The 11,203-nt window shown below is 49.9% G+C and overlaps 2 protein-coding genes and 1 non-coding gene across 3 annotated transcripts; 2 read left to right on the forward strand and 1 right to left on the reverse strand.

The window, feature by feature from the left end:
• The first annotated feature begins 2,091 nt into the window (after positions 1 to 2,091).
• LOC109734061 (HMG1/2-like protein) lies at positions 2,092 to 4,042 on the forward strand. Its single transcript, XM_040395263.3, has 8 exons — positions 2,092 to 2,232; positions 2,336 to 2,389; positions 2,490 to 2,603; positions 2,756 to 2,813; positions 2,996 to 3,040; positions 3,165 to 3,245; positions 3,346 to 3,468; positions 3,703 to 4,042. Exons 2-8 carry the CDS (start codon positions 2,346 to 2,348, stop codon positions 3,721 to 3,723), a joined length of 486 nt encoding a protein of 161 aa, XP_040251197.1. The 5' UTR covers positions 2,092 to 2,232; positions 2,336 to 2,345; the 3' UTR covers positions 3,724 to 4,042.
• Positions 4,043 to 5,309: 1,267 nt separating this feature from the next.
• TRNAT-CGU (transfer RNA threonine (anticodon CGU)) lies at positions 5,310 to 5,381 on the forward strand. Its single transcript has one exon. It is a non-coding gene; the product is annotated as a tRNA-Thr (tRNA).
• Positions 5,382 to 9,403: 4,022 nt separating this feature from the next.
• LOC109734063 (uncharacterized) lies at positions 9,404 to 10,982 on the reverse strand. The gene is made up of 3 exons (XM_020293288.3): positions 10,854 to 10,982; positions 10,480 to 10,765; positions 9,404 to 10,319 (listed from the first exon to the last, which is right to left on the reverse strand). The coding sequence occupies exons 2-3, from the start codon at positions 10,645 to 10,647 to the stop codon at positions 10,119 to 10,121; spliced, it is 369 nt and encodes a 122-aa protein (XP_020148877.1). The 5' UTR covers positions 10,648 to 10,765; positions 10,854 to 10,982; the 3' UTR covers positions 9,404 to 10,118.
• Between the last annotated feature and the right edge of the window lie 221 nt (positions 10,983 to 11,203).

Here is an 11,203-nt window from a genome sequence, read left to right on the forward strand (position 1 = left end):
ACTTGGCAGAAAATCCACCATGACCACCTAACCGCTTTCAAACATCAACGACCCCTCCTCTAGGGCTTTCCTCTTGTCTAACTCCTATTTGAATGTGAACTAAAAGAGATCATCACCCATTTCCTTCCAAAACCTCTTAATGGGCACCAAACTCTCCCAAGGGAATGCCATGTACCATATAGTTGGGTTGGCCTCTTCGACATAATATTCCTGATTGGCCGGATGTCCAAGTTCTCCCCCATTTATTTTTCAACCATTGGATCTTCACCCCTTCCTCTCCTCCTCACCTAGCCACAATTTTTCAAGTAAACCTTAACACTATTATCTACACCATCAATACCAAGCAAGTAACACCAAACAACCCAATAACCACAACAGTAAACACGGTAAAATCCCATAATTCAAAACATGTTCAAAATCCCACAGAGCCGCAACCCTACACAGTGTGTGGGACACTCTCGCACAAACGAACATTTACAATTACTATAACATACGTCTGCTCTTTAATAGTTCATACTCTATCACTCATTCGGGTATGAGCTCATACTCAAACTAACAAAAGGCTAGCGGCGCGTTATAATTTTTTGAGCTACGTCACATGGCAAATTCTTTTCCATTTTTGTTTCACAAATTAAGTTTTTTTGTACACGACATTTTTATTATTAAGACATGAAATTTGTATTACTAATCAAGAGATGACATTTTTATTTTTAAATAGATATGACATTTTTTATTATTAAGAGATGTCATGTTTCATTTAGTAAGTCACACCATTTTTATTATTAAAAGATGACTATTTTTAACATGGCATTTTTCTTCTTCTTTGTTGACACGACAACTCAATCTATAGTACCACAGCAAGTATAAATATATATTTTTAATATCCATGGTTAATTTCAGGTATTAGATGGCGACATTTTTCATAAATTCAGAGCAAGGAATTTCAAAATATGGGATTTCTTCTCTAATTTTTTTATAAGAATTTGCTTTTATTCGTGGTATTTTCTAAATAAAAAAATAGTTAGTTGGGCCCCTTGGGTCAATCGGGTCTCACTGGCCCGCCCCAAGTGAACGATCAGAAATGACCGCTGGAAACTTTTTTATTTCCGAAAGGCCATCATGGCTAGCTTTGTTAATCTCAAATAATAATTACATTGTTCACAAGTTAATGACCGTCGGAAGCTGCTCCCTCCGGCGAACGAATCGTTCGATGGGAGCAGCTCATCGATCACGAGCATTCAATTTTTTTTTTCTATTTTGAGACAAATCAGGAGTATATTCATCTTGTGAAAACCTCATAACGGGTTCCATCTCGTAATAACAGTTCACCCGTAAAAACCCAACAAATCACCCGTGCATGTAAATTCTCTACGAAAGCCACAGTAAACCCGTAAGACCCCACAGTAGGAGGTCATTTCTGGTGAAGATCAGGCTGTTAATGGTGACGTCACCGTGACCAAGTGCAGACACAAAACCACATGAAACTCGAAATGCCTTCGAAACCTGGGCAGAACCACGCATGGGTCGGCAGCGTTCGTCGCGCGGCGAACGGCGGCAGTTCGAACGGGGCGGATCGGCGCCCCCAGCGGCCGGAGCGAGGCCGCGCCGTGCGCCAGAGGAAGCACAGAGGTGAAAGCACAGGCGCCACCACGCTCCTCCGTCGCCGCGGGCCGGCCAATCGCGGCACACCTCGCGGATCGGTGACGTGGCGGGGCAGATGCCGCCGCAGGCCGCAGACCTCCCGGGCCCGCCGCCCCAGCAACCCCCGCGCGTGGCACATGCAAAAATATCGGCGCGGCCCCAAATTTCCAAAATCCCGCCCAAGCCCCTGCGCGCGCGCCCTTACAGCTTGGTCCCTTTCTTCTCTCATAATCACGTCCACCCCCCTCGCGAGTTGTACTGGGCGGCGGCCCGCTCCCATACCCACCCTCCCGCTCCACATGACAAACCGGCCCCACCAGGCATCCGGACCCGCGGATCGCCGCTGGGTACGCGAGACAGAGTAACAAAAGCTTGCGATCGGTCCGAAAATTCGAATTGGGAGTTGTGGGCGGGCCCTCGGAGATGGGGCGGAATCGCGGATACGCCCTCGGGCGGGGCGAGCGCTTCTTATCCCCTCGTCGCAGCGCAGCGTTAGCCCAGCCCAGCCTTGTCCCCGTCTCCTCTCTCCTTTCCCCAACCCAAACCAGGAGCGCCCTCCCTCCCCCAGCCGCCCGCCCCCTCCCCACCCAGGTGAGCCTCGATTCGCCCTCGATCCGGCGCCGTTTCGCCCGATTTCCACCGGCTTTCGCCGCGCCGTCGGCGGATCTGACCCGATTTTGCGTTTGCGGCGCAGGAAACCAGCCATGAAGGGGGCCAAATCCAAGGGCGCCGTCAAGGCCGACACCAAGTAAGCAATCCGCGCCCAATCGATTCGAGTAGTCCCTGTGGTAGATCTGTTTGAGGGATTCGTCTTCTGATGCGCGGCGATCTGTGTTGTGGTTGTGTAGGTTGGCGGTGAAGAGCAAGGGGGCGGAGAAGCCGGCCGCCAAGGGGAAGAAGGGCAAGGCCGGCAAGGACCCCAACAAGCCCAAGAGGGCGCCCTCCGCCTTCTTCGTCTTCATGTACGTCCCAACCAAACATGGATCCCCTTTGCTTCCTTCCTGTTACCCTGCTCAGATTCTGTTTTTCTGTTGCTGTTTCCCCGTGATGCCCGGGCGGCCGTTGCTCTGACCCTGACCCTGCTGCTTCTGTTTGGTTGGTTGCTTCTTGTCAGGGGCGAGTTCCGCGAGGAGTTCAAGCAGAAGAACCCCAAGAACAAGTCCGTCGCCGCCGTAAGTCCCATCAAAATTCGACCCCCACTCCCGATTTGCTTTGTGTACCAGCATGTAGTAGATATTAATCCGCCAGGTGCTCTAGATAGATTAGTATTCTAGTCTAGAAAAAAAGGGTGCTGTAGATTGGATCATGATCTGGCAACTGACTAGCTGCTCCCGATGTAATTTTTTCTATTCAGGTCGGCAAAGCGGCCGGTGAGAGGTGGAAGAGCTTGAGCGAATCGGTAAGCGCTTGTAGCTGACCCAGCTTCCGGTTAATTAACCCTAGCTTGCTAGGCTTGGCTGATATGTTGCCCGATTTGTCCATGTGTATGCTGACACGCACGTTCTGGTGGGTGTGCTTTGCAGGAGAAGGCCCCCTACGTGGCCAAGGCCAACAAGCTCAAGGGCGAGTACAACAAGGCCATTGCCGCCTACAACAAGGGCGAGGTAGCCATGCTGAACCCACCCTGCGATTTAACCTTGCTGTTTTTGTCTGATTGACTATGTTTGAGTTAGCTAATCTGGGCTCTGTGATTTGTTTGTTCAGAGTGCTGCTGCTGCTGCCCCAAAGAAGGCGGCGGCCAAGGAGGTAGAGGAGGAAGATGAGGAGGAATCCGACAAGTCCAAGTCGGAGATCAATGATGACGATGACGATGAGGGTAGCGACGAGGTATACACCACACAACATCCTGTGTACCGTCTCTTCAATTAGTTTATGGAACTCGCTATGCATGCTAACTGCTTCAGAAGAATGCTGCATTATTCCTTAGCTGTTGATTGTAAGTGTAGATTGATTGTATCGAGTCGAGGGCTTGAGGCTGTAGTTGATTAGATCAACCATCTGTTAAGTAAGATCTGTTGTAGACTTGTATCCTATGTTCTGAACATGAAGTTGCCATTGCAGGACGAGGACGATGACGAGTGAAGCGGACAATGCGGGAGCTGCTGTGCGAGAAGCGACCTGAGCTGTGTGCGGTGGTGTCATAAGGAGCCTATCCATCTCCACTAGAATTATCCCAAGTTTCACTTCACATCGTGATGTTGTTTTACCTTTTTTCTTGTCATTGTCCTGCTATAACGGATAGCGCTCCCTGTTGGCGCCGCCGCCGGCGGGGATGCCCTTGCGGTGGAGGGTGTATGCCCTCTGCCGCGGGCGCCCCTGCTTGTACCTAGATGGTTACTCTTTCCGTCCATTGTCACCGGCTAACATTGTGATAATATCAGTCTGGGTAATGTTAGATTAAGCTGTTGTCGCCCCATGCCATGCATTTGCGTGTATGATTTGTTCCTTGTTATGCTTGCTTTGTTGGTTCTGTGATTGCTGCTTTGTTTCATGAGCTGCGTTTACAAATGTTGGTGGCATAGCTGCCGCGCTGTGCTTGGTACCTGGACAGCTCGTTGGTTAGATTTGTTGCTGTGTATTCCCTGTGCTGGAGTGCCATGCTGCAGTCCGAGTGGTATTACACAATGTATGTTGGAGTGACTGCTGCTAGTACACATAATCATTACAGTAGTTTTGTCTTCCCATGTTGGCTGGTACTAGTTGTAGTACCAATTATAGCGAAATCTTTCCTCTCTGATTGACGGTGGTACTACATGTTTCTCCCCTTGTTTGATTGACTATTGAGCTCGGACCACAGGTTGTTTCAATCAACTCGAAAGAACGTGCTTCCGTCGTGATCCTGTATCCCAAGGCCAAACTCTGAAGACGTTGGAGTGGGATTAGCATGCGCTCATCACAGGAGATTGCTGCTTGCTTGCATTGTTGTTGAGTACTACTGCTACTATCTGCATTTCTATCGCTGTCGCCTCTTTGCATCTCTTCCCTTTTGTGGCCAATCATTGGCAGTGATACCAGACCACCGGAAGGAATCGGACCATATTTTCTCTCAACTTGCAAAGATTCGGCGCCGCGATTTCTCCAGCGCTGGCCGACGTCGTTGCCGTGTTGCGTGGTACGTACGATCGTCAACCGTGCGTCGCCTCCCCAAAGGGCAGATGCCATCATGGCGCCAAGCTCTCGCGTTGAAAACAATGGCGGTGGAATGCCGCTCGCTCGTCAGTGAAGGAAGATATTTGTATAGTTTGGAAATTAATGAACGGAGGAGGAGCGGGGGGGCTGTAGGAGCCGTTGCCGTTGCCGCTGCCTGTATGTCTGCTGCTGCTGCTGCTGGAGGCAGGCATCCATGAATGCGACGCAGACGTACGCTCGGCCTCTGAATCTGGGCCCGGGCCGACATGTCGGCCCGGCCGCATTTACGAGCCGGCGCAGCACGCCTGCCCGCGGGAAGTACGTACGTACTCCTACCAAGGCTTTGCATTTTGATTTTTATTGCCGGTGACTGCTACTTTGGGGCCGTGGATGGATCTGTCCCCTGGTTTCGAATTCGAAACCGCTCCGGATGTGTCTGTCAGTGGTTAACCGTTCCGGTGGGCGGGAAGACTGGTGGTGGAAGGGTTAATCGGGCTGATTAAATTAAGGATGTGTCAGAGGGGTGAAGAGAACAGCGAGCCTCCGTAGCATAGTGGTAGTGCGTTCCCTTCGTAAGGGAAAGGTCGTGAGTTCGATCCTCACCGGGGGCTGTCATTTTTGTTTTCTAGATATGGTTATTATAGGCGCGCGTCATCGGCGGTATCTGCATTTGGGACTCTGATCTTTCCCACCACTTGGCCGATTGTTTTTGACTGAGTGGTGGCCACTTAGAACAATGCCATATGCCGATTGTTCTCCGTCCACTGCTGCCACTTCTAACGAGATGGTGAGCTATGGTTCTCCGTGTCCACTGCTGCCACTTCTCACGAGACGTCAGTGAGGCTGGTTCAGAGCTGGAGCTCAATATTGCAAGGATAACTCAATTCTAACATGGAGGCATCGTCATGGGGTCGTGCCTCTGTCACTTCGACTTTGGGCGTCAAGAGGCCCACTTCCTTCCATGGAGGATTGTCATGGGGTCATGCCTCTACCATTCAGGCTTCGGGCTTGAAGAGCACCACTTCTTTCCATGTAGGCATTCTCATTGGGTCGTGCCTCTACCACTCGGGTTTCGGGCGTGAAGGGCGCCAATTTCCTTCCATGAAGGTTTTGTCATTGTGTCGTGCCACTAGCACTAGGGCTTCGGGCATGAAAAGCCATGGCATGGGTTGCTGAAGTGGGTGTTTTCGGTGCCTTTACATCGTTCCCTCCTCGGAGGCTTATGCTCGGACCCCTGGGTGTGTATCAGCTGGCCATCGTGTGGTTGGTTCGTGGACCACAACAATATCACTCTCTTTGTGATTTACGTTTGTGGCAGATGTATGCCTTGGTCCAGTTATGGTGTCCATTCGACCTGTCAAGTGAGCTTCTTTGTATCCTAAGTGTCGGCGCCCTTCAAGCCAGGGCGAGGGGATCGAGATTTGTCCTCGGCGATAGATGGTGCTACATCGTCACTCCTTGAAGTAGGTGAGTACTTCTTTTGATATAGTTGGCTGACGTCCACTCTTTGGTACTACATCCACTTCACCCTGGGTCAACGATTTACGATGCATGTGATTGTCTTTTTTTTGTTGTTTTCCTGTTTTATTCTTGCTGTTTCCCTCAAACACCTCGTGCTCTATTCGCTACTTTCTGTTTTTTTACTAATATAATTTAGAGTCGGGATAATGGTTTTTTCTTAGCTTTTGTTGATTTGCGCCGGTAACCATAAGTACGTAAAGGATACACTAGTATCTTTGTTTTGCACTAATCAAATTTTCCTTTGCTGCGCAGATTTATCATGGCAAAAATAGTAATTAATACGGTTTTGCTAAATGTAGCGAGACTTGCACTGCAGGTGCCCTCTCTTCCATGCAGCTCCCCCTTCCCAGCGCAGGGTCAGTCGGCTTGCACTGCAGGTGCCCTCTCTTCCATGCAGCTCCCCCTTCCCAGCGCAGGGTCAGTCTGTATGCCGATGACGCTGCCCTCTTCGTCTCATCAACGGCTTCTGATACCAAAGTCACCAGGGAGATTCTACACCGTTTTGGAAGAGCTTCTGGCCTCACAGCTAACTCGGGGAAAAGCGGTGTCTTCCCCATTGCTTGTGATCAGGAGGATCTGCAAGTTCTCCTTCAGCACTTTCCAATCCCTGTATGCAATTCCCGTGCAACTGTGCAAGTGTCTAGGTTTGCTGTTCAACTATAAGAAAATTACCAGAGCTGATCTGCAACACACCCTTGATAAGATGGCCTTGCGTCTGCAGCGTTGGAAGGGCAGGCTCATATCTAACGATGCTCGTCTTTGGTTGGTTAACTCTGTCCTTTCAGCTATTCCTGCACATCTTATATCTGTATTTTGGCTGGACCTTTGGGCTTCCAAGCAAGTTGACAAGCTGCGGCGCAACTTCCTGTGGAGACCCAAACTAGATGCGGATGGTGGCTTGGCCCTGTGAACTGGGCAACGATCTGTCGGCCTAAGAATCTGGGAGGTCTTGAGGTTTTGGGTTTGAGACGTTTTGGGCGCGCTCTTCACCTCAGATGGAAATGGCTGGAGTGGATGGATGATGATAGGCCTTGGAGGGGTTCCCATACCCCTTGTGGTGCCGATGATGTTGCTTGCTTCCATGCTGCGATCACCATTCACCTGGGCAACGGCCGGAAGACCTCATTTTGGCACGATCGTTGGTTATTTGGCCAATCTCCAGCTAGCATGGCTCCGGACCTCCTGCCGGTCTGTACAAGGAAGAACATCTCAGTTCAACGCGCATTCAGCCATCAAACATGGATGTCTGGGCTTCATCGCATATCCAATACTACTCAATTGCGTCAGTTCACCCTCCTGTGGCATTTACTGCAACAGACTGAGCTGCGGCATGATATTGAGGATTCCATCAGTTGGAACTGCTCTGATTCCGGTACTTACTCTGCTCGCTCTGCTTACCTGGTGCAATTCCATGGCTCCTACTCCACCTGCAATTTCTCAAAACTGTGGAAGGCCAAGGTCGAGCTTAAGTGCGGGTTCTTCATGTTGCTCTGGATTTGTGGCCATACTCTCACCAACGATAACCTTGCTGTCAGGGGTTTGGACCATAACCAATACTGCAACGTGTGCAACCAAACGGAGGAGACTCCCCTGCATCTGATCTTCAAGTGCACCTTCGCGCAAGAAGTGTGGCTGCCCTATTCTTGCCTCCAATGCCGCCACTGCTCCCTCTGTTTCTTCCTGGTGGAATGAGCTCACATGCCCTTTTACCTGACCAGCGCATCATCATCACGATATACACCTGCTGGAACCTGTGGAAGGAACGCAACATGCGTGTGCTCAATTATTCTTACATGCTTGCTCCTGCAATTCTTAATCTCATTAAGCAAGATCTCCTTCATCTCCAACCGACTACTTCTGCTCTTTGGCTCCCGGACCGTGAGAACGAACCTCCACCCAAGCCGGATTAATAACTTAATATCTGCACTTAGTCCAGTCCTGGATGCGTTCGGGCAGCCTTAGGCAACTCGCCTTGTAATGTTTCCACGCATGACTTTCTCCTCTTAATATATATATAGGCAGTCATCTGCTAGTTCCTCAACAACAAAAAGTCACTACATCATTACCAATCGAAAATAACCAGTATGTTCGTGCACTAATAACAACGAATCTCGCAAGAAAAAGAGACATGATGATGAGACGAGACTGTCCTGACCAGTTAGTTCGTAGCTGTGAGAGTTTGTTTCCCATGATGTGATCCTAGCTGTCAAACTGGATGAAACACCTCAGGTCTTCACAAGGCAGTGCCTTGGCATCTTTCCTCCCAAGCTCGGTCAGTATGGGACGCTTGCCAACCAGGTCCCACAGTCAGCAAGGGCACTCGGAATCTGGATTAGAACCCTACTTCGGGATATTGGCCCCAAACACAACTGTACTATTAATCTCTTTGTTGGGCACCGGAGGTCTAGCATCAGTCGCGCCACCTGTTCCACACTTCTTTCCCTTGGCTGCATCAACCGCAATGATTCTGACCCCAAACGAATTGAGCTGCTGCATCTCTTGGAATAAGAATAACTCCAGGCTTCAGTACCCTTGTCACAGACAGTGCCATTCCTGGGTTGATAGTTCTTAACAACATATAACATCACAAGTAGCTGTCAACTGAAAAGAACCCAGTGAAAACACCAACTCTGACAAAAAGAAATTTCTGCAAATAATCAAGGCATTTGGAAGGTCATGTGAATATATGTAGACGAAGTATGTTTGAGTATATGAAACTGATACTAGGAAATTAGTTTTGGTTCCTTGCTATTGCAGGTTGTTTATGCCACTAAATTTTTATATACTGAAATTGCAATGCAATATAGGGCATTGCAGCACTGGAAACTAACATGTGATAATTACTAAGAATTATTTTGAAGTTACTAACTACTATGATTGTCATCAGACATTAAATACTTGTGTGCTGTTCTACTGAATACATGACCTGCAAATGGTTACAAGATGTGATAGGAGTAATCAGATATAACCCCATCACTTGAAGTAAGGTTATTGACAAAGTTAATAGCAGTTAAAACCACATTCATTTCAATTGGAGAAGGCCGAGGCCAAAGTTCTTCAGAACACCAACACCAGTTTCAGGAAGAAGCACAAAAGATGGCGAAAACAGAAGTACAGCGGGAAAAAAAATATGTTTGGGGTTATTTATTTTTGCATAATCCACAATCTGACATCGTTCACGGTGTTTCAGCTATGATTAACAGCTTTGTCTACATATCCAGGAAATAAGCCCTAAATTAGTCAACATGAGTGCAGTCTGTTGGCGCAGAGCCCTAGCTTGCTCTTTGCGCCGGTGCCCAGCTCCCTCTCGCTCTCTCTCTCTCGCACGAACGAAGGTAGAAGAAAGAGGAGACACAGGACACGGTGGTGTTTTTCCGGCGCACATACGCCTGCCGCACGAACGGCTTCTTCCTCGAGCACGAACTCAAACCCACACCCACATACGAGCAGTACAACGAAGGGCCTTTTATACCCAGGTGCACACACCATCCGGCCACCACACCGGCCACTAACTCCACGCACGCACACACGTCGGCCACTAACCAGCTAACCCATGCACACGCATGCACTAACTAACCATGACTCTACCTTACCTGGACTAACCAGATCACAACGGAACTAGCAAACCATGCACGCGAGTGACTCGGTCTCCAGTGAATGTGAGCCGCTGCTCACGCGAGACCTGGGCCTCCACACCTCGCTCTGCAACACACACAACCCGGCTAACTGACCACGGCTATGGACGCGGCCACGCACCGGCGTCTGTACTCGACCTACACGCACACACATGTTGGTCACCACCGTGGCGTGGCTTATTCCTAACACAGTCATGGCTTGGGATTCTCCCTGTTGAGCTCCCTCCTGGGCCTCTGCGGCGCATTCTTGGGGTTGGTGAACCATGTCGTGTAGAGGAATTGTTTGTGAGGTCCGTCATGGTCGCAAATGAGCCTGAGCTTCTGCTTCTCCCTCATCCACCGCAGCATGATCTTCATCTGCCTCTTGCTTGTCAAACCCCTCAGCCCTACGTCCTGAAGAAAATCAACACACGTTCTAAATGACAAGGAATCCAAAATGACGTTGCAAGAACAGAGAAGACACTGTCCGTCCAGCCAAGTTGCCAGAAAGACATTCCGTCGAACAGGTTGCGTGCGGAGATGAATCTTGCACAAGTTTCAGCAGCAGCAGTACCTTGACGTGCTCCCAAACATCGGAGATGGTGAGGGGGCCGTGCTCCTTGACGACATCGAAGATGGTGCGGGTGATGGACTGCGCCTGCTCCGGCGCCGTCGTGAGCTCGATCGGCGCCATCTTGGGCTTCCCCTTCTTCGCCGCCCACCGCGCCGCCGTCGCAAACATCTCGGCGCCCACACCCGCGTTTGCTTCGAGACTCGAGAGGGGCCTCCGCGAGTTCACCCACGCCGCGCCACAAGGCGTGAGAAGACAAGAACAGCTCGCCTCGGCAAATCGAAGTATTCTGAAGGTACTGTGAGTGTCAGCAATGATGTTTTGCGGAATGCATGGACCGAACCCAGGGAGGTGGCGGGAGAAGAGAGAGGACGCACCCACAGACGAGAGGAGTCGCCGTCGCCGCCGCCGGTTCCTAGGCCCCGTCGCCGCCGCCGCCGCCGGGAGGGTGAGGAGGTCGCGCCGGGAGGGTGAGGAGGTCGCGTGCCGATCCAAGATTTTTTAGGCAAGCGTACACATCAGTAACGGTGAGGGCCCATGGCGCGAGATGGGGCCTCGCAGCGAGGGAGTGCACGTCTATTTTTCTTTTTTCCTTTCTCCTCATTTCATCTTTTGTTTGTCAGTTTATTATTAATTTATAATTAAAAATCAAAAATATTTTTTTTCAATTTCTAAAACAATCATGTGTATTTAAGAAAGTTCATAATTCGAAAAATATCACCGACTT

The sequence above is a fragment of the Aegilops tauschii genome, chromosome 7 (assembly GCF_002575655.3).
Source record: "Aegilops tauschii subsp. strangulata cultivar AL8/78 chromosome 7, Aet v6.0, whole genome shotgun sequence".
NCBI lineage: Eukaryota > Viridiplantae > Streptophyta > Magnoliopsida > Poales > Poaceae > Aegilops > Aegilops tauschii.

Excerpts from the sequence above, each read along its gene's own strand:
- LOC109734061 (XM_040395263.3), top strand. The coding sequence starts at position 2,346 with ATGAAGGGGGCCAAATCCAAGGGCGCCGTCAAGGCCGACACCAA. Across the intron at positions 2,604-2,755 it reads TCCGCCTTCTTCGTCTTCAT|GGGCGAGTTCCGCGAGGAGT; the intron begins GTACGTCCCAAC and ends GCTTCTTGTCAG. Across the intron at positions 2,814-2,995 it reads AGAACAAGTCCGTCGCCGCC|GTCGGCAAAGCGGCCGGTGA; the intron begins GTAAGTCCCATC and ends TTTTCTATTCAG.
- LOC109734063 (XM_020293288.3), bottom strand. The coding sequence starts at position 10,647 with ATGTTTGCGACGGCGGCGCGGTGGGCGGCGAAGAAGGGGAAGCCCAAG. Across the intron at positions 10,320-10,479 it reads ATGTTTGGGAGCACGTCAAG|GACGTAGGGCTGAGGGGTTT; the intron begins GTACTGCTGCTG and ends GATTTTCTTCAG.